Genomic DNA, 22223 nt, shown 5'->3' on the forward strand with positions numbered 1-22223 from the left:
CTTTCTCAGCTCACTTGGGCTCTGACACCCTGCACTGGGCTGTTCCCTCATCTTCCCCTGTGGACACCCTCATCCTACTCAGGTTCTGATACCGTGCACAGGGCTTTTCCCAGCTGTGGACACTCTCTTATCTCACTCAAGGCCTAATCCTCCATTTCAAGATTCCCTCCTGTGAGAACCCCTCATCACTTCACTTGGGCTCAAATACCCCTTTCTGAGTTGAGAGATGATAGTCTTTTCTCTAAATAATATTATATTAAAGTATATCTAATTATATTTCAAATTTTTGTGAGTGTCGGATTGACAGTATGTTTCTGTCAGTTTTTATTCTTAACCAGGAATTGGCCAGCTAGTAAATATTTTTGGCTTTATGAGCCAATAGGCAAAATGGAGGCTATTATGTAGGTACTTATATAACAGCCATTTTAAAATGTAAAAATCAGGGTGCCTCGGTGGCTCAGTCAGTTAAGCGTCCAACTCTTGATTTCAGTTCAGGTCATGATCTCATGGTTCGTGAGTTCAAGCCCTGCATCGGACTCTATGCTGACTTGGAATTCAAGTATGGAGCCTGCTTGGGATTCGCTTTCTCTCCCTCTCTCTTTGCCCTTCCCCAGCTTGCTCTTTCTCTCTCAAAAATAAACTTAGAAAAAAAATGTAGATTGTGGGCCATGCAAAAATCAGATTATTTAGATTTTTTTAGATAATGCTTATATAATGACCAGAAGTTTATAAAATGTCATTTATGCATTTATTCATTCATTTATCCATTGTATAACAAATACTGCTAGGCCCAATGCTAGACACTACAAAGATGTATCTTAACCCATTTTAGAGCTGAGAACCTGAGGTCTTATCAGGTAACTTATTATTTTTTTAAATGTTTATTTATTTTTGAGAGAGAGAGACAGAGCATGAGCAGGGGAGGAACAGAAAGAGAAGGAAACACCGCGAGATCATGACCTGAACCAGTCGGACACTTAACTGAGCCACCCAGACGCCCCTGATCAAGTAACTTATTAAACTTAGCTAGCAGGTGAAGGAAAAATAGTATTTGTTGGCCTTTATCCTGTTGGTTGATATCAATTCATTGATTAGGGATTTACTTATATTTACCACAGTACTGAATACTGAAAATATCTCAAGTGTCTAGATTAATAGTTTGCTTCTGGTTTATAAATTTCTGTGAATTGCTGCAGTTTAGTATATGTGTATATAATATATGGTCTATAATTCATCATTTAAATATAGATGTGAGTTATGCTGACTTTTAAAAAGGTTGGTGTTTTCCTCTAGGTGTGGTTTGGAGAAGACCTGCCTCTAAGTCCGCGGAGTCCTCTGACCCCCAGACATGGGCCAGGTTTGGCTGATGTTTGTCAGTATGATGAGTGGATAGCTGTGAGGCATGAAGCCACCCTGTTGCCCATGCAAGAAGATCTGTCAATATGGCTATCTGGTTTGTTAGGTAAGGACTGAAAAGATACTCAAAATTGTATTTTTTATTTAGTAAATATTTATTGAGAATCTTACTCTTTGTTGAGGAGTGATTGTTCCAGAGCCTGGGGATAATTTAGTGAAGGAAATATATGATATTCTTGTTCTCAACAAGCTTACATTCTAGTTGGGGAAATATTCCAATTCACCCGGAACCTTAGGACTTGGATAGTAAGGAAGTTTGAGGCTTAACAGAAGGGGTCAGTAGTGATCTTTGAATAATTAACATTTCAGTTGTTAATGTTAAAATCTTTTTTTAAAGTATATAGGTCTGATATTGGGGTCTATATTACTGACCTCCCCCACCTTAATCTTATATAAGGAATGAAATTCTGAGTAGAATATATACTGTAGTTAAAATGATTGCTATTTCTGAGGCATTGAGGAGTAGAGGCATGTAAACCCTAGGAGGAAGTGTCAGGTTAGAGAATATCTGGCATCATGTTTCTTTACTCAATTAGAATTGAGGAGTGCTCTGAACTTTCTCTCCAGAAAAAAAGCTCTCTCTCTCTCTCTCTCTTTTTAAATGTTTATTTGTTTTGAGAGAGAGAGATAAAGAGAACAAGCATGAGTGGGGAGGGGCAGAGAGAGAGAAACAGAGAAAGAGAATCCTAAGCAGGCTCTGTGTCGTCAGCTTAGAGCCTGACATAGGACTCCATCCCATGAACCATGAGATCATGACCTGAGCTGAAATCAAGAGTCTGATGCTTCACCGACTGAGCCACCCACATGCCCCCAAAAGCTCTCTTTTTAAATGCAAAATTTCATGTAGCACTCTAAAGTTTTTGTGAAAAGGAATATATAAAGCTTATCTATGGCCTTCTCAAGATAATTAAAAAAAACTGCACAGTTTTTATCAGCCTGATGATTTGGTAATTTTTTTTAAAGTTTATTATGTAATAATAATGGTTCTAAAGAAAGGTTTGAGAGGTGAAAAGATGGTATTCCCTGGGTGTTTGTTATGTTATTACCTATAATTTTAAAATCGTAACAATGTCTATCTTATATAAAGAGAATATTTTTCTTGTGTAAGCAGTAACGTGCAGTGAATCAAAACTTAACATTAACAGTTAATATTGAAAAATAAAACACTCTAGTTTTTAAAAAATGAAATAAATGGTCATTTTATTTTTCCTTCTATATCACAGATATTTTTGTTTCAGTTGTCTTTCATGTAGTTTGGCATTACCTATTTTAACTGTAATTTCTAAGAGTGAATATTTGGTCTGATCTAAATTTGTTTTGTGTTTCAGCTATAATCTAATTACATTTAATTAAATTTTAACCATATTGTTTGAATTTACTGTTTCTAGTAGATCTTAACTTTAAAATATGTTTTTAGGTATTGAAGTTAAGGCAGAACGATTATTGGAAGAACTTGATAATGGAGTACTACTATGCCAACTGATTGATGTTCTTCAAAACATGGTGAAAACATGCAACTCTGAAGATCCTGGGGTAAGAACATGTTTGACAGTAGTGACTTTATACCTGTGTACATATTAGTTTGTTTATGTACATTTCTTATCATGTCTGAAAGGTTGTGAACTTCCACCCAAGTATCTACAAGACGTTAGATAATTTACCTAATCTTTTTGAGCATCTGAAAAAAATATTCTCACTTGCAAAATGGAGGTATTGACATTTACCTTGTTAGATTTATTTGTGAAGGTTTGGTGAAATTAAATGAGGTAACGTATGGATGGTATTTAGCTTAGCATTTAGTGTAAGTTAATATCCAGTAATATCTAGTATTACACTAGCATTTAGTGTAAGTTAATATCCAGTAACTAGTTAGCTGTTCCTGAGAACAGTATTCTCACTTGTGAGAGTTAAGTGAGAAAAAAGCTTGTGTTGGTCCCTGGCACACAGTTTGGGGCTATTATTATTATTATTATTATTATTACCATTACTATTACCATCATCATCATTATCATCATCATCATCATATTCTCCATATGTATCGTCTTGATGGTAAATTCTATAATTTGGTTGAATGAATAATAATTTTTTTAGACATTTTTCTTCCATTGACCCTAAATTCATGATTTGAAGTAGATGAGGTTTCTTCTTTTCATCAGACATTGGTCACTGATGAGATCTGAGGTCTGTGAATGTGGGCTCTGGACCCTCACACAGTGTTGGCAGAAATATAAATTGGTATCATCTTGCTGGGAGACAGTGGGTGATAGACAGCACACTGAAAATAAAGCACATCTTTTGATACATAACGTAATTCTCCCAGGAATTTATTCTAGGAAAATAACCACAAATTCACACAAATGAGTGTGCAAAAAAGTTAAGAGCAGCTTAAATGCTTATCAATAAATTGTTAAAAATTAATTATGGTACCTAAATAGAGTGGAATGTATTATCCATTCATTAGAAATGACTATTTTAATCTGTTATTTTTCACCCCAAAAGATGCCTACAGCCTACTGTTAAGTGTGTATATGCACATACACAAATCATATTGCAGCCTAGCATGTTTATGTAGCATTCTGTCGGTGTAGATATGTATACTCTGTGCGTAGCAATGCTTGTTAACATGTGAGTGAGAAGATTTCAGTTGACAATTACAAAAACTCACAAGACTGTTTTAATTCTGGAAAATACAGCAACAGGAAGGGTATATAAGGAACTGGTAATAGTGGTTATCTCTAGATAAAGAGAGGAACTGAGTGATAGAAGTGGGAGAAAGACTTATACCCTATTGTGCCTATTGCATTTTAAAAAATCTTATGCATAAATTGCTTTTTCAAGTAAAAATTTAAAACAGAACTAAAACCACTCCGCCTTAGCAAGATTATCTAACTATTCTTGGTCCAGATAGTCAAAGAATTAGGATTCTATAAAACTTAGACCATCAGTTTTCAAAGAACTTGAATTAAGAATGGGTTACTACTTCCTTATTTGACAGTTTCTCCAAGAAACTCAGAACCATATTCATGACTCCGCAAATAAGGAAATGAGCAAAACTGAGTTAACATAACATTAACCTTTAACATAGCAATAATTTTGTGTTTGTATTTACCTGCATATGGAGAGACATTTAGATGTGCTTTGGAATTATTAGACTGTCATTTTTTTATTTTAATTAAGACTGTTGTGTCATTTTAAGAAGAAAGAGGTTAGAGATGCTTAATCCTGCTGCTAGTTTTGACTAGATTGATTTTCTAGGAATCATCTTCTGAAATATATTTAAAGTAAAATAAAATAATTTTTGAAAATATCTTTTCTTCCTAATGTGTACTTTTAAGTGACATTCAATACATCAAACATTTACTTAGTCATATCATAATGGATATCTAATAAAAATACTTTTGATCTGCATTTTTGAAATTATTCTTTCACCTTTTCCAGAATTTTCCAATGAGAAAAGTGCCCTGTAAGAAAGATGCTGTCTCAGGTTCATTCTTTGCTAGAGACAATACTGCAAACTTCCTTCACTGGTGTAGGCACATTGGGGTTGATGAGACTTACCTCTTTGAATCTGAAGGTTTAGGTAAGTGTTGTTGTTATCATTGTGTTTAATGTTTATTAGGGTAATTTTGTATCCCTCACATCTAATTTTTTTTTCCCCAAATAAGGACTCAAATTCCATATCTCATTTTTTAGGAAAATTTATACTTTAAATATATGTAAAACAATTGGAGAATCAGATTCTAAACCATATATATTAGGCTTTTCATTTATAGTTAAAGATCTCATATATTTAGAATGCTGTAGAAATATTTTACTTCCTAAATGAGTTGGTCAAGGGAAGGTTTTGGACTAATCCTTTACTAATGAATCTTTTCATTCAGAATTATTCTACAAAGTCTAAATTATTAGTAATTTCTTTTTAACTGAATAATTACAGAAATAACAGAAGGCCAAATAGTTTATGCTCATGGTGGTATTTAGATTTACCTTATACACAGTAGCTGACAAATTGATTATCTAAGTGGATTCATGTTTTTGACAATTCATTTTAAAAAGTCATGTTCTACTGAAGAATTACTGACATATTGTCTCATGTACTTTAAGTTAATAGAAGCATTTGTGTGGACTAAAGTGTTAGGTATCTTAGATACCTACGTTTTAGATTACTATATGTATATATTTCCTCAAAGCATTTGTATATGTATATACATACACATATAGAATTGATAATGTTTTGATAGGAACAGTAGTGTACCACGGGTTGGCGGGGGTCATGGGAGTAGTAATGTGCCCTGGTAGAGACAAGTATTTTATCGCTGACATTGTTTAGAATTGCTGGTTCACGGTGATAATAAAAAACAAACCAATTTTTAGACGGTTTTATTATTGTTTTAAAATTCTCTGAACTTAAAAAAAAAGGAGTAACTCGTTCCACTACCTTAAGCAAAGACTCAGGCTATTAGGTAACCATCTGTTCATAGTTTCATATCAAACATAAACTGAGAAACTAAACTAAAAAAAGAACAAAATAAACTCTCTCAGTGTGCACATGCTTGTTGCCTGCACATAGGGTAGGCTGCTCCCACTGCTACCCATTTGATATGTCTCTGGATATTCCTATTCACTGTACAATTAAAAAAAAATGTAATGAGTTACTATTTTACCCCCATTTTCACCCTGCTTTAATCCAGGTGTGCTGATTGTTATTGACAATGAGGTTGATTTAATGTCCTATACAGCTTGTAGAGATCAAGGGGAAGAGGGCATGCTTTGAAGTCTCTACTTTCTAATTTTTGTTTCTGAAAGGATATAAAATTGTATGTTTCTCATTCTAAGTAGATGGCTTCTTCTGACTGTCCTGAAGGTCAGTATAAGACTAAATAAAGCACTGCCAGTAACATTAATTCATTTCTAGGCATTGAACTGATGACCTAATGTTTTTACTTTCTAAAAGTTTCAGAGATAAGACTCTTAGTTTTTTACATTTTGCTAGGGAAAACAATTAAAAAAGCAAACATGCTATTTTAAGGTACTTTTAAGTGTTTAGAGAAACAAGTTTAATAAAAATTGCAGGACAAATTCCTTTTGGTATGAATTTTAAATTAAAATAAAGCCTTGCTATTGCTTTGGAAGAGTATACTTTGTGCCTGGGTTATATAATAGATAATATTCATAAATCCAAGAACAATTGCCATTTCCATTGGGGAAGTCAGTATGCATATTATTCATCACATATACCATTATTCTATTAGGGTTCAGAAGTTTCCTAATGTTTTTAACTCTAAGGACAAGAAAAGAAAGGTAGATGATCCACAACTACCGTATTGGTGCATTTAGCTGAGTTCTAATGGTCAGGGTTTTTGTTTCTCTGACTTTGTTTTTCATTAAGGATGTTTGAACCATTAGGTTAACATTTGGGTTCCTTTAAAAAAAAATCAAACAAAATTTTCTAATGTGCTAAAGTATACAGAACAAAACTTAGCATCTTAACCATTTTAAGCATAATAGGTTTTGTTGATAGCATTAAAAAAAATTGATATGTACTTCATGTAACATAAAGTTCTTCATTTCAAAATGTATACTTAACTGGTTTTTAGTACATTCACTGTGTGATGCAACACTCACCACTAATTAATTCCAGAACATTTCCATCATTCACAAAAGAAAACTCATAGCTATTAACAAGTAGTCCCAATTACTGCCTACCTTCATCTTCTGGCAACCACTAATCTACTTTCTTTCTCTATCGATTTGCATATTGTGGACATTTTGTATAAATAGAACCATACATATGTGGCTTTTTGTGTCTGGCTTTTTTTTCATTTAACATGTTTCATTTATGTTGTAGCATTCAACAGTACTTCATTCCTTTTTGTGGCTGAATGATATTCTATGTGTGGATATACTGCATTGTTTAAAATACATTATCATCTGATAGACATTTTGATTGTTTTTTCTTTTTGGTCATTATGAATAATGCTGCTATGTATATTTGTATGCAAGTTTTTGAGTGAATGTATGTTTTTAATTCTCTCAGGGATATACCAAAGTTGGAATTGTTGAATCACGTAGTAATTCTATGTTTATCTTTTTGAGGAACTACCAAACTTTTCACAGTGACTGCACCATTTTACATTCCCACTGGTGAAACACACCTTCATATCTTGTTATTTATTTGTTTTTTATGACTATCCTGGTGGAGATGTGAAGCGGCGGCTTATTATGGTTCTGATTCGCATTTCCTTGATGACCAATGATATTGGCCATCTTTTCATGGCTTATTGACCTTTTATTTGTCTTCTTTGGAGAAATCCTTATTCAAATCTTTTGCTCATTTTTGGGGGGGTCTTTTATCTTTTTTGGTTGCCTTGTAAGAGTTCTTTATTTATTCTGAATAATAGGCCCTTATCAAATACATGATTTGCAAATATTTTCACCCAGTCTTTGGGTTGCCTTTCACTGTCTTGATAGTGTCCTTTGATTCATGAAAGTTTTTATTTTGATTAAGTTCAGTTTATCTTTTCTTTGATTACTTGTGCTTTTGGTGTCATATTTAAAATACTATGGCCTAATCCAGGGCCACACAGATTTTCACCTCTTATTCCTTCTAAGAGTTTTATAGTTTTAGCCTTTATCTTTAGGTCTTTGATCCATTTTGAGTTATCTTTTGTATATGTTGTGAAGTAAGGGTCTAAATTCATTCTTTTGCATGTAGACATCCAGTTGTGCTAGCACCATTTGTTGAAAAAACTGTTCTTTTCCTTATTGTGTTGTCTTGCCACTGTTTTTGAAAATCAATTGAACATAAATGTCTGGATTTATTTCTGGACACTCAGTTCCATTCCACTGGTCTATATGTCTATCCTTATGCCAGTAACACATTGTCTTGCTTAACTGTAGCTTTGTAGTAAGTTTTGAAATTGGGAAATGTGAGTCTTCCAACTTTGTTTTTATTTTGGCTATTCTGTCTTACAATTCTATGTGAATTTTATCAGCTTATCCATTTCTTTAAAAAAGGCTATTGGAATTTTGATAGGGATTGCATTGAATCTGTAGGTCAGTTTTGGAGAGTATTGTCATCTTAACAGTATTATGTCTTCCAATCCATGAACACAGGATGTCTTTCCATTTATTTGTATCTTCTTTCAACAATATTTTGTACTTTTCAGTAAACAAGTCATACAATTCTTTGATTAAGTTTATTCCTAAGTACTTTATTCTTCTTGAAGCATTGCAAACTGAATTATTTTTAAATTACATTTTCAGATTGTTTATTTCTAGTATATAAAGTGAAATGATTTTTGTATACTCATCTTGTATCCTGCAACTTTGCTGAACCTGCTTGTTTGTCTTTTTTTTTTTTTTAATAAATTCCTTAGGGATTTTAGATGCAAAGGACAATGTCATCTGTGAATAGAGATAGTTTTTCTTCTTCCTTTCCCATATGGATGCCTTTTATTGGTTTTTCTTGCCTACATGCCCTGCCTAGAACCTCTAGTACAATTCCAAATAGAAGAGGAGAGTGTGGACATCCTCATCTTCTCCTTATTCTTAGGAGGAAGATTCTAAGTCTTTTACCATTAAGAATGATGTTAACTATGGATTTTTCAAAGATGTACATTTTCAGATTTATAAAGTTTCCTTCTATTCCTAGTTTGTTGAGTCTTTTCTTCGCCTCCTCCTCCTTCTTCTAATTCTTCTCAAGTAAAGGGTATTGGGTTTTGTCAAATTCTTTTTCTGTGACTACTGAGATAATTGTGTGTTTCTTTTATTTTATTAATATGGTGCATTATATTGGTTGATTTTCGTATGTTCAACCAACTTTGCATTCTTGGGATAAATCCCACTTGCTCCAGGATTTAGTTTGTCAGGATTGCATTGAAGATTTTTGTATCTATATTCGTAAAAGATACTGGTCTTTAGTTTTCTTGTGATATATTTGACTTTGGTATCAGGGTAATATTGACCTCATAGAATGAGTTAGGAAGTGCTCCTTCTTTTCTGTTTTTGAAAAAGTTTGAGAAGGTCATTAACACATAGTCCTAAGCTAAAGAGAGTTTAGAATAAAATTGAAGTGATATATCTCTTAATATCTCTTATTGAGAGATCTGAAATATAATAACTTAATGTTACTAAGATCTTAGGTGTTTAGACCTAAAATGCTACAAATTTGGGTACATGGTAAGTTTTCATCTTCTTCTTGTTAGCCAGTTTTTTAAAAATTTATGGAAGATGATAATATGTAGAGAAAATAAAAATATCTTTTCTAAGTCTCCATACAAGTAAACCCAGTGTCTTCATTATTCTTTTCTTTTACCTCTTCCATGCCAGAAATACATTTCCCTATTTAATTTTGCCCTTTAAAATATGTGGTCTTATTTTCTCACAGTTTTGCACAAAGACCCAAGACAGGTGTATCTTTGTCTTCTAGAAATTGGTCGAATTGTGTCAAGGTATGCATTCACATTATTTCAGAACTTCAATGTTACAAACTTTTTAAAAACTACTTTATTTTAGATAGAACACTATTTTCTATAAATAAAAGAAAATACTTTTTAAAAAAAATGTTTATTTATTTACCTTGAAAGAGAGAGAAAGAGTGGGGAAAGAGCAGAGAGCGAAGGAAAGAGAGAATCCCAAGAAGGCTCCATGCTGTCAGCACATAGCCCAATGTGGGGCTCGAACTCCTGAGCTATGAGATCATGACCCGAGCCCAAATCAAGAGTTGGATGCTTAACTGACTGAACCACCAGGCATCCCTAAAAGAAAAGAATTTTTGATTGAAATAACTTAATCTCTTATTTATTCTTCTTCTTCCTTTTTTTTTTTATATTAACTTTGTTCTATTTGTGTGAGCTGTGTCATGTGTCAACATCTGCTCACCCATATACTTTACCTTCATTTAATATTAAACTGTAAAAGTAGTTACTTAAAGTTTTTAGACTAAGAATAGGGTAAGAACATGTAAAACTCTTAGCACTTCAAGGCAAGGCAAATCCTCTGGACACAAAGAGGGTCTGATAAGAAGGTGGAGGCTTGGTGTCCTCCATACCTGGCTCAGCCCCGTCTTTACTCTCGAGCTGACTTTAACCGACTGAGCCACCCAGTCACCCTAACTCTCGAGCTGACTTTAAAGGTGACTGACTTTTGGGATCCCAGTTGAAATTTGGGAGCATCCAGTAGTACAAATATATAGTATGATGTGATTATATCTTAAATTTTTGGCAGTCCATGTGACATTAAAAAGCATTTCCAGATATTCCAGTGAAACAACTGGTAGAAGAGAATCATAAGGACTTCACTTTAAAAATAAAACATGACCTATCATGATATGCAGGGAAGTGTTTGGGTCAGACTTTTCTTGAATAATGAGATCTCCTAATTGGTTTCCAGATACGGGATTGAGCCGCCAGTATTAGTAAAACTTGAGAAAGAAATTGAACTGGAAGAGACCTTACTTAATACTTCTGGGCCTGAAGATTCCATTAGCATTCCGAAATCATGCTGTCAGCATGAAGAACTGCATGAAGCTGTAAGTAATCACTCTATTTTCTCTCTCAACTATGATATGTCAAAGTCTCATAGTTTGCCACAGGTGATGTTCCATTTAAAAGAAAATGTTTCTTATTCAGAACATACACCAGTACTAATTTCCATTCCCTGGTGAGTTTAGGGCACTATCTGTTAAAGGTAATTTGTTGTTTCTTGTTTAAGATAAGGGATGGATGTGTAGTTGAGAAGTGGAGAGGCAAATAGGCTGGAATCCACCATGAAGGGTACTGTAGGCCAAAGAATGTATTAATTCTTGTTTAAAACATGTTACTATTATAATATGATTTGCAAATTATGAGGATTACTCTCATGGTCGTGTAGAGATTATATTGGTTTTATTGTAATAATCCAGATGTAAGATGATGAGAACCTAAACTCAAGCAGCAGTAGTGAAGGTGAAGCAGAATGAACAATTATAGGACATATTTAGAGGTAGAATTGAAGGAATCCTAATTCTGATGAGGGAGAAAATCTAGGGTGATTTCCAAGGTTTCTATGTAAATGGTATACTGATACTTGAAGAATATAGGAGGAAAAGCTGTGGGAGCAAATTGATGGGGTTTTTGTGAATGTTGCCCTGACAGAATATATGCAGACTTTTAGATAAGGGGTCTCAACTGGAAAGCCTTTTAACTTGACCTGTTCGTCATCATGTAGAAGTTAGAGTTGCAGTTGCTCAGGCTGGGTCTTCTGCAATGACTGTAGTCTAGTAAATGATGGAGGGAACTGAGTAGCAAACATTTCTTTCTGCTTCCACTGTTGCTTAGAATTATGGTCTTTTTCAGACTGTAGTATTTATGAAAGTGTTTAATGTACACAATTATTTAAGAAATAACGAATAAGGGGCGCCTGGGTGGCTCAGTCAGTTAAGCATCTGACTTAACCGCTCAGGTCATGATCTCACAGTTTGTGAGTTTGAGCCCCATATCTGGGGCTGTGCTGGCAGCTCAGAGCCTGGAGCCTGCTTTGGATTCTGTGTCTCCGCCTCTCTCTGCCCCACCCCCGTTCACACTCTGTCTCTCTCAAAAATACATAAACATTAAAAAATTTTTTTAAAAAAGAAATAATGAATAAGTCATTACTAATAAACATTTAGAAAGTGTTGCTTTGATTGTTTTGTTTAATGTAATAAAAGTCTGTAGTAAGACATTTGGATATCCTTGCAAGACAGATTAAGAAAATGTCAACCTGAATACTCTTTACCAGGCCAAAATATATTTACCTACATGATATTATTGATTTATCTGATGACTGCCAATGTCAGTATGTTACACAGTGATAATGTAGTAGGTAAAAAGTAAAACATTTTCCATTTCATATAATTTAAAATAATGATAAAGAAGAAAACATTGGTAAAGTTTTAAAGAAATGTTTATTTATTTTGAGAGAGAGAATGAGAAAGAGAGACAGACAGAATCCCAAGCAGGCTCTGGTGCTGTTAGCACTGAGCCAAATGCAGGGCTTGATCTCACAAATTGTGAGATTATGACCTGAGCCGAAACCAAGAATTGGATGCTTAACCAACTGAGCCACCCAGGTGCCCCAAAATATTTTTTTACTAAATAGGAAGTACATTGTGCTAATTTCCCTATTATATAAAGATCATGCACAGTTTGATAAGAAAAACATTTCCAGAAGGTAAATGGGCAAAGATTGTTGTTCACACAAGAGAAAAATACAGTGTTGAAACTTGCTGATAATCAAGGAATTAAGACACACAATTTGCCTCATTAGTAAAATTTTTTAAAATTATGAAATCTGGTGCTGGTAAATTCTGGTAAAACTATACTCAGGGATTGCTACTTGTGATGGAAAATGATGTAAACTTTTGAAAAACAAGTTGACAAATGGATATCAAGAACCACAAAAGTGTTTCTCTTTCCTTTTTGTTGTAATTGAAGGGGAATAAAAAAGTAGAATGCATGAAAGTATTTATTGTGTTTATTTATAATGGTGAGAAATTGGAAGCAATGTAAATATTCTCAAATAGGTCAATGGGTAGGTGAATTAGAATCATTATCTTAACAGAATAATCATTGTATGTGATCCTTTGGAAGACTATATAGCAATAAGAAAAATATTTGTGAAAAGTACATAATCGATAGTAGAGTAGTACCTTTTTAAATTATTTTAATTTCATTAGCTGTTTCCTTTAGTGGTTTATTTTTTTGTTTTACTTAAAAAATTTTTTTTTAACGTTTGTTTATTATTGAGAGACAGAGAGAGACAGAGCACGAGCGAGGGAGAGGCAGAGAATGGGGAGACATAGAATCTGAAGCAGTCTCCAGGTTCTGAGCTCTTAGCACAGAGCCCAATGCGGGGCTCGAACTCATAAACCGTGAGAGCATGACCTGAGCCGAAGTTGGACATTAACCGATGGAGCCACCCAGGCGCCCCGTCCTTTAGTGTTTTAATGTTAATTATGCAATAGGTGAAATCAGAAGAGAACACTTCTTACCCATAGCTCATTTCTTTTAAGCTTACCCCTTTATTTAGATTGTGGATCAACGCTAATCTTTACTGCTGAATGTAAGTGGTATTTGGATATTTTCAAGAAAGTAGTGACTTTTCATGTTCACATTCTTGTGAAAACTAAAAAGGAACACATTTCTCCAAATATATATGTGCTACGTGAATACATTCAGTGTCCACCTATACATATGGGGTCTATAGAAATCTTGGGGTCAGGTTTAAAATAAGGAACAATTATCATCTGATTCATTATTTAGAGTGCTGCATTCAACTGTAATTCTGTATGCCTATGAAACATTTATGGATAGAAAGTAGTGACTAAAAAAATACCTCCTTTTAGATTACTTTGGTTAACTAATGTGTAAATGGTTCTAATAATGGTAAATTCTTTACCCATACTTACTTTATTTTTAGCCATCTTATGCATGTACTATGTGTGTGCACATGTGCACATATACCAGGCTATGAACAAGATAAACTTAATTGAATGGCTTATGAAAATAAGTTCTATTTATGATCATATTATTTTGTTAAATGAATTATGTAGGGAGATAAATTCTGGACCCTTCTGATCAGGCCCTGGTGAATCCACCTGTGGCTATTCACGTTGGGTGGATAATGAAGACAATCATACATTTCTATTAGTGCTCAGCTAAATTGGGCATATCTGAAGAGATTTTGGTTTAACGTCATGCCTAAGTTCAATTAAATGAGTTTGTTTAGATATGCTGTGTGTGACAAGTAATTGAGAAAAATATTCATGGCCTTGCTTTTTCAAAAATGTAATTTTAGGAAAACAAAGTATTTTCCATGGTGGCTGATATGCAACTTTTTTTCAATCAAACATATCTTAACAAATATTTTAATTTTTAATCAATTTATTACAATGTCCACGTTTTAAATATAAAAGTCCTGAATTTCTTTTTATATTCCAGTTTTTGTAATTTTTTAGATGTTTACTGCAGGTAAAAATCTGTAAGCTCCTTGAGGGATAGAGGTAGGGATTTCTTTCCAACTCTCATCTCCTTAGCAGACTATTGAAACAAAGTGAGCACTTTGAGAAAAAATGCCTCTTGAATTGAATTCTTTAGAATTTCACCCTGTTTGGGTGAATAGATATAAATATGCCTCTACTTATTTCAAACAGTAACTTTGGAAGAATCTAGATATTTCCCTCCACTGTTAGCATGGTGTTAAGGAACAAGGGAGAATTCCTACTCAAGCTTTATCTGAGTGGCCTGTCTTTGATTTGACAAAGATATATTAATCAAGGGCATAAAACAATTCAAGCTTAAAAATGAATTCATGTATTTCCTAATGTGTTGTAATGTGTTTTGAATTGACTTCACTGTTGTACACATTTTTAGAACTTCTCCAGTGGTCAGTGAAAGCACTAGGATCCTGATTGCACTTGGGCAGAGAGAGAGTGAGGGGGAGGGAAAGAGGTAGGGTGGGAGGGGGAGAGAGAGACTCAGGACTTCATCACTGGGGCAGCTGGGGGTGGCTCAGTCAGTAGAATATGTGACTCTTGATTTCAGGGTCCTAAGTTTGAGCCCCACGTTGGGTGTGGAGTCTACTTTAAAAAAAAAGACTGTCACTGCCAGCTTTTATTAGATTAGTTAATGTCTAATCTCAACAGTTGTCAGGGCGCCTGGCTGGCTCAGTTGGTAGACCATGTGACTCTTGATCTTGGTATCATGAGTTCAAGCCTCAGGTTGGGTATAGAGGCTACTTAAAAAAAAAAAAAAAAATCCCAATATATGTCAACAGGTAAAGGAGAGATAAATGGCTCAACTATCTTTAAATTCTTATCTTTGAGTTTGATTTTCTTATCAAATAACCTTGCATTTTAATCTTAAATAAAATATTTTTTGTCACAAGCACTAAATTTTGTTTATTTTTAATCTTAGGTTAAACATATTGCTGAAGACCCTCCTTGTAGTTGTTCCCACCGATTTTCTATTGAGTACCTATCTGAAGGACGGTACCGACTTGGGGATAAGATACTCTTTATAAGAGTAAGTCCACCATTTACACTCTATTTACATACAGATCTTGTTTTGAAATTGGATTTATTGCTTTACCAAATTCCTTTTGCTTCTCTTTTAATTTTTAAAAAATTGGAATAGAGGGTGTTATTAATGGAAGAATTTTACTCTACAGGAAAAATACGGAATCCTTGCTTTCATGAGCGTATAATGAGTTTGGGTAGATACCTTGAACACAGCAAACTCCTAACTACAAGATAGCTAAGACTACTCAGACATTGAATATAATTTTGGGGGGAAAATATTTGTATACTTTAGGTAATTTATTCCATTTTTGATATTTTCTAAAAAGGCATAATTTTCCATCATGAGAAGAAAAAAGCAAAACAATACATCTAGTAAGTTTCAATATCAGTCATAAGAAAAGGAAGTAGAAACACTGAAGCTTATAATACTGTATAGATTGGGTCTTAAGTGTAAAACCTTTTTGCATTGACACCACATCAGTGCATATACCACCATCCTGATATACATCTTCATTCCCTTCCTTCGCCCCATCTGCAACCCACAGGTGATTGGCCATCCCCTTTATTGGTAAAGAGAAGTTTCACCTGTTGAGCATTCTGTCTACTTCTGATACTAGACCTCTTTTATTCCCAATTTAGGAGTATAATATAAAAGTTTTTAAAAGATAATTTCACCATCCATATTTTCTGTTATTTCATATGTTATCATTACCCACAACCCACCCAACTCACATAGAAACACATCCAAGCATTTTCTACTTTTTAATTAGCTTTATTTTTTTTAAGGCAGTCTGATACAGTGATGGTGCACAGAGCATGGTATTTAAGTTAAAATTTGCAGGGCAATCTCAAATAATTGAGAATATTTGCCTGCTGAATGGATAGGGGCCTGAAAATCAGCTGGGGCTGTGCTGGCAGACCCAGGATGCATCTTGTCCGCACAAAAACACCATTTGGGTTGGGCAGCCTGGTATGTTTGAGACCAGGCCAGGCTGTGTGATTTGAGACTATTTTCTCAATCTCTCAGAGCCAAAATTTTCTTGTATACAAAGAAGAAATGATAAATATATTTATAAATGATATAATATATAATATATATTATGTAATATAATATAATACAATATAAATATATATATAAATGATAAATTATATCAAAGTTCTTGAAATATTAAATTGCTAAAATGTACATGAAAGTAATTTATTTAAATTGTAAACTACATGGGGCACCTGGGTGGCTCATTTGGTTAGGCATCCAACTTTGGCTCAGGTCATGATCTCATGGTTTGTGAGTTCGATCCCTGTGTCGGGCTCTGTGCTGACAGCTCAGAGCCTGGAGCCTGCTTTGGATTCTGTGTCTCCCTCTCTCTGTCCCTCCCCTGCTCATTCTCTCTCTCTCTCTCTCTCTCTCTCTCTCTCCCTCTCCCTCTTCCTCCCCCCTCCCCTTCTCTCTCTCTCTCTCAAAAATAAATAAACATTAAAAAAATTGAAGTACAAGTTTTAGTCATTTTTATCTTTCTCCCATAATTATTTTTTCTTTCTTATGATGCTTACTTTCTGTAAGTCCTCACTTCTCTTCCAATCCCTCCATCTTTCTTCTCTCTTTTCTTCCTTCAATATTTCATTCTTTATTGAATAATATTGCCCTTGCAGTTGTGTATATTTGTAATTTGGATTTTTGGATGCAAGTTATGTGCAAATATTTTTCTTACAAATTAGAAGACGTATATTGTTGCATGATTCAGTATGAATTAAATTGATTATTTTAATATTGTAAGGAATAGACTGTCAATTTATAGTGAAGCTGTTGGCAAGTACTCTGAATTTCATAGATCACAGATGTCACAAATTGTGACTGCTAATGAATTGTAACTGAACGTTTCAGTTTTACAGCTTTACTTTTTACTTTCTTTTGGGGGAAAGATGCTTCATGGAAAACACGTCATGGTCCGTGTTGGTGGAGGCTGGGATACTCTTCAAGGATTTTTGCTTAAATATGATCCCTGTCGCATATTGCAGTTTGCTACACTAGAACAAAAAATTCTAGCATTTCAAAAAGGAGTTGCTAATGAAAGTATACCTGATTCATCTGCCAGAACACCTCAGCTTCCTGAAATGAATCCTTTGTCAGCAGTTAGCATGTTTCAGAAACACAAATCAAAACCTGGCACACCAGTTGGTATTCCAAGGAGCAAAGAAAAGCAGACATGTCCACCGGCTGAGCTGCTGCCAGCATCTTCCCCAAAAGGAGGGAATCTGGGCTCCGTGTCAGTCCGTCCTAAATTGCCAAATACTCCAGCAGTGTCTTCTCATCTTAAGCTCAAATCTTCAAAAGGCATAGTAAAGAAACCACCAGTGCCTTCAAACAATGCATCGTCTTCACTTCCTTCTTTAAATCCAGTAGGTAAAAGTACTTCCTCACCAGCTTCATCCAGAACTGCACCTAAATGCATCTCATCACCCAGTACTCCTAAGGTCAAGCTTACTATGGCCCAGAAGCCCAGAGATGTGCCTGAGTCTGCACTTTTGCCAAATAAATCTTCTGGAAAAACTGAACCAAAGCATTTGAAACACACTCATGTATCTTCCAGGGATAATGCAGTATCTCACTCAGCTGCACATTCAGATTCATCATCAAAGGGTCCAAAGCTCCCTAAAGCAAATATCCATGTAAGGCCTAAACCTTCCCCTTCATTCCATTCCCCTACAAAAGTTACAAAATCTAGTTCCAAAACTACAACCGCAGGTCTAGGAACGGGGTGTCAGCCATCTGATGGAGCCCCACAAGCAAGAGCAATGCCAACACAGAAACTTAAGTCAGCCTTGAATTTAAAGCAGCCACTCTCGGTATCCTCAGTTGTGCCTGCAAAAGCTGCACAGGAATCGAAAGATAAGAATATGGTTTCAGTTGCCAAAAAGCAGCCTCAAAATAAAAGTACATCCCAGAAGATAGGACCCAGCTCCTCGAAGTCCCCTGGCCGTACCCCGCTGTCCATCGTGAGTCTTCCCCAGTCCTCAGTCAAGACACAGACTGTACCAAAGTCAGCACAGACTGCCACTAAGAGCCAGTATTTAGCTAAAGGGCTTCCAAAAAGTGCCAAAGCCCCAGCCTCAACCAGGAAACCACCCTCCTCTGGCAAGGAAGCAGTTGGCGGCGATAAAAAACATACTGCAAAGAAAAAGGAAGATGATGACCATTATTTTGTTATGACTGGAAGTAAGAAACCTAGAAAGTAAACACAAATGTGTCATTTTAAGAAAACAGGAAAGTCAAAGAGTAATGTATTAGCATCACATCTTAAAAATTTCTCCTGTTTGTCCAAATAGGTTCAGACATTAGGCACAGTAAGATGGGGGTTGGAGGTTGGGGATGGAGGTGGAAGGTGCATCAGAATTCACATTTCTGAATTCACCAGAAGGTACCCTTTTGAGGCGGACAGTTGTAAAATTGCTATAAGGTTCTTATTAATAGTAGACATTTATATGATTTTCAATTCATAGCATCTTTGTTAATGTCTGCCCTTTAAGGGAAATGTAGAGTTAAATAACACTACTAGAGTTATAATTATAGTTGCTATGTTTTTTAATGTGTATTAAATATGGAGGTTACATACTGGCTAATGGCAACAGTGGTGCTCTAAATATTAATTATTGCATCTTAAAATTAGCAACGGTTTGGCATTTTTCTTACAAAAGGCACCTAATTTAATTGTTTGATCAGGATTGCCTGATTGAACAATACTAAGTACCAGTGGCTGCTGCTGTTGATTAGCTGGACGTTATTCTAGGGTTGGTAGAATCCTATTACTTAAAATTTTTCAAGCTTTCCAAATCAGGTTTTTGATTTTTGACTGGCTTATTTTAATATTGGTAATATTTTATTATATTTTTGGTAAAAAATTTGTAATATTTTTGGTAAAAAAACACAAAATATTGAAATATAAACTGAAATTTGGTAAAAAAACAAGACATTATAAAATGTACACCTCTTTTAGATGGGTGTTGTGCAATGTGAAAGGGGAAACTGATTTAGTAACTTTTAGCATATTAAAAATATTTTTATTATAGTTTCCTATGAGTGCAGATACGAATTTTTACTTTAACATAATGTTTTAACATCAGAATTATGTTTTAACAGCCTTAAAATTAAGGTGTTATTAAAGAATCTTGTGGTGCTATATAAAAATTCTCTCATGTGATTGTTATTTTTCTTTAGATAGCACAATGCCAATTTTAAGTAGATGCTTTCAATTACATTATTATTATTTTTTTAATAATGTCATGCTGCTTTCAGTTTTTCAATGGCAAGTGGACAGTACATATGCGGCATTTTGGGCTCTGTAAGCAGATTCTCCAAGGAACATATCCACATCATGTAATGACCGCATAGGTTCCATTGATCTAAGATAAATGTAAATAATTTTTCAAGGGATTGTGACTATTTAAAAAAGTATTAATGTACTTTCAGAAGTTTGGGGGGGTGTGCTTATGAACTTTATAGTGTTATCAGTTATCATAGGTTATTGTTTTCAAAATTGTGGTTTGTATTTCCCTATTTTAAGCTAGAATGTGTTGTCTAAAGAAAAATAATGGTTTATACAAAGGTGCAATTATAAGATAAGCATCTTAAGTTGACTACTAACATTCTACAGGTTATAAAGCAAGAAAACTTTGTATAAAATGAAGTGACCTTTTGTCTGAGGAATATAGTTAAAATCAGAGATATATGCCGGCTCGTTTTTGGAATAATTGATGTTTCTCTTCTTACAAGAGACAGTCACCAAATATTTGGTTTCGTTCTGTTGCTCTGGGCCTTGAGAGGGAATATTTACGTCTTTGGAAAGTGAAATCAAGTTCAAGAAGTGCTGGAAGCTTTACATTTTTAGTGATCAGAAATATTTAATGTATCTGTCAACGAGGAAGAGTTTTACCTTCAAGAAGGAGTTTATTTCCTCATAAGATCAAAGAATTCTTCTCTATCAGTAGCTTCTAGAACTTAAAATACGATATTACAACCAACCTATGAATCCAAGTAAATTTTACAGTATGTAAACAGTAACTTTTGTGTTGAGAGTAATCAGGAATAAAAGCATCCCACAGGCATCTGGCACAAATTCCAAGAATTTTGTTGTTGTTGTTAAATTGGAAGTTAATTTACAAATGGCCCTGTTCGTCATCAGTAGGGAATTTTTCCAGTTATGTTCATGTTGAATGAATTTTTATTTATATATAGCTTACCCTTCCAACATTTTTTAAAAGATTTTTTAAAAAAAGCAACAGCTGAAAGATACTTTCTTCAAATATATTTTGAAATGCTTTTAAAGAACTGGTGTTTCTAATCATTTTCACAGTTTTTAAAATACAATACCGAAGGTGGAAAGTTTTCATTTCTTCTTACTCATAATACAAGGTTTTAAAAGATTTTTCATATTTCATATTTAATAAAATGAGTATTAAGCTTAAATTGTTAAAGCACCTGGCAGAAGAAATAGCATGTATTTTCAAAAAAGGATGGAATGAGTTTTTATTTTTCTTTGCTATAATTTGTTAACATGACTGATACATCAAACTGATCTTCAAAGGAAAATGAAATGCTGATCATTTTTAGATTGTTTGGGCTTACAGCAGTTGTTTAAGATTTATGTCTTCAAAATACCTTGATAAATTAAGTGACTTCTAACTTTCCTTTCCATATTGAGTTTACAATTCTTAATGGATAAGGGAAATTTTTTGAGAAAAAATTGCTCTTCCTTCTGTAATCTATTTATCTCTACTTGATTTTAAAATCTATTAGTCTTAAAGCCCTCAATGATAAGTGGTTATTATACATTTGTACATCCAGGTTCACATATGACTCCATTTGAATCCAAATTTGTGCACATTTTCTTGTGCAGCAGTGTTTGTATCAGATTTTAACTTATATTTTCTCAAGTATTAAAATTTAAACGTAAACGAGTTCTCCATTTGCTTTTTTGTGTGTTGTGAATACATTCTGATCACTTGGTTCATGTGAGAAATCACATATATTAAGCACTCATAATTTGAGAATAGTTTTGATTTTATTGCTACTTAAACTGTCCTTTTTACACATATGAAATTCATTTCAGTACTCCCATGAGATTATAAGATTCTGCTGTTAAATAGCAGTATTTTTGTTCCCTAAGTTGCTGTATCTCCTAGAAGTTTGACTCAGTAAAGGCTAAACACATATTTAATGATAACTGAGATAATAGAAATAATTTATTGTTTATTAAAGCACAGTTCTGTAGATTACACAAGTATTGTGTTAATGGAAGGCTACTGATAGGAGGAGTTTCCAGTTCTTGGAATTCTGTTTTAATTACACACTCAGACACAGTGAGAATAGCCTTGAAATACTCATGTTTTTGTATATTCATGATCAGAGCAATTATAAAAAGTAGTTCAATATGTGTTCAATATGTATTTCTTGTGATGTTCCTAAAAAGAAAACAAAAAAATTCCACTTAGGCAAAATTCTTATATTTCCCTAACTATTTGTAAGGAAAACCTGTGTGTACAATTTTAAACTTAAAGTCATGAGATTATGAAATTTGGGGGAATATTAGGAAAACATTAAAAAACAATTACCAGTAAATCTGAGATTGTAAACTGATATTTTATAGTTGTTTTCCTATAAATACACTGTTTTATTCTGGCAAAAAACCACAATACTTGATCTTGAAGAAATAATACATGCATGGATTTAGCAATAAGGTTGTTAACTATAGCACATGCTAATATTGGTATAGCC

The 22223-nt window shown here is 34.0% G+C and overlaps 1 protein-coding gene across 1 annotated transcript; it reads left to right on the forward strand.

Moving 5' to 3' along the window:
* The first annotated feature begins 1299 nt into the window (after positions 1–1299).
* On the forward strand, positions 1300–20156 carry GAS2L3 (growth arrest specific 2 like 3). Its single transcript, XM_032594032.1, has 7 exons — positions 1300–1462; positions 2834–2949; positions 4855–4996; positions 9806–9869; positions 10810–10948; positions 15351–15458; positions 17375–20156. Exons 1-7 carry the CDS (start codon positions 1423–1425, stop codon positions 18686–18688), a joined length of 1923 nt encoding a protein of 640 aa, XP_032449923.1. The 5' UTR covers positions 1300–1422; the 3' UTR covers positions 18689–20156.
* Positions 20157–22223: the final 2067 nt, after the last annotated feature.

The sequence above is a fragment of the Lynx canadensis genome, chromosome B4, assembly GCF_007474595.2.
Source record: "Lynx canadensis isolate LIC74 chromosome B4, mLynCan4.pri.v2, whole genome shotgun sequence".
NCBI lineage: Eukaryota > Metazoa > Chordata > Mammalia > Carnivora > Felidae > Lynx > Lynx canadensis.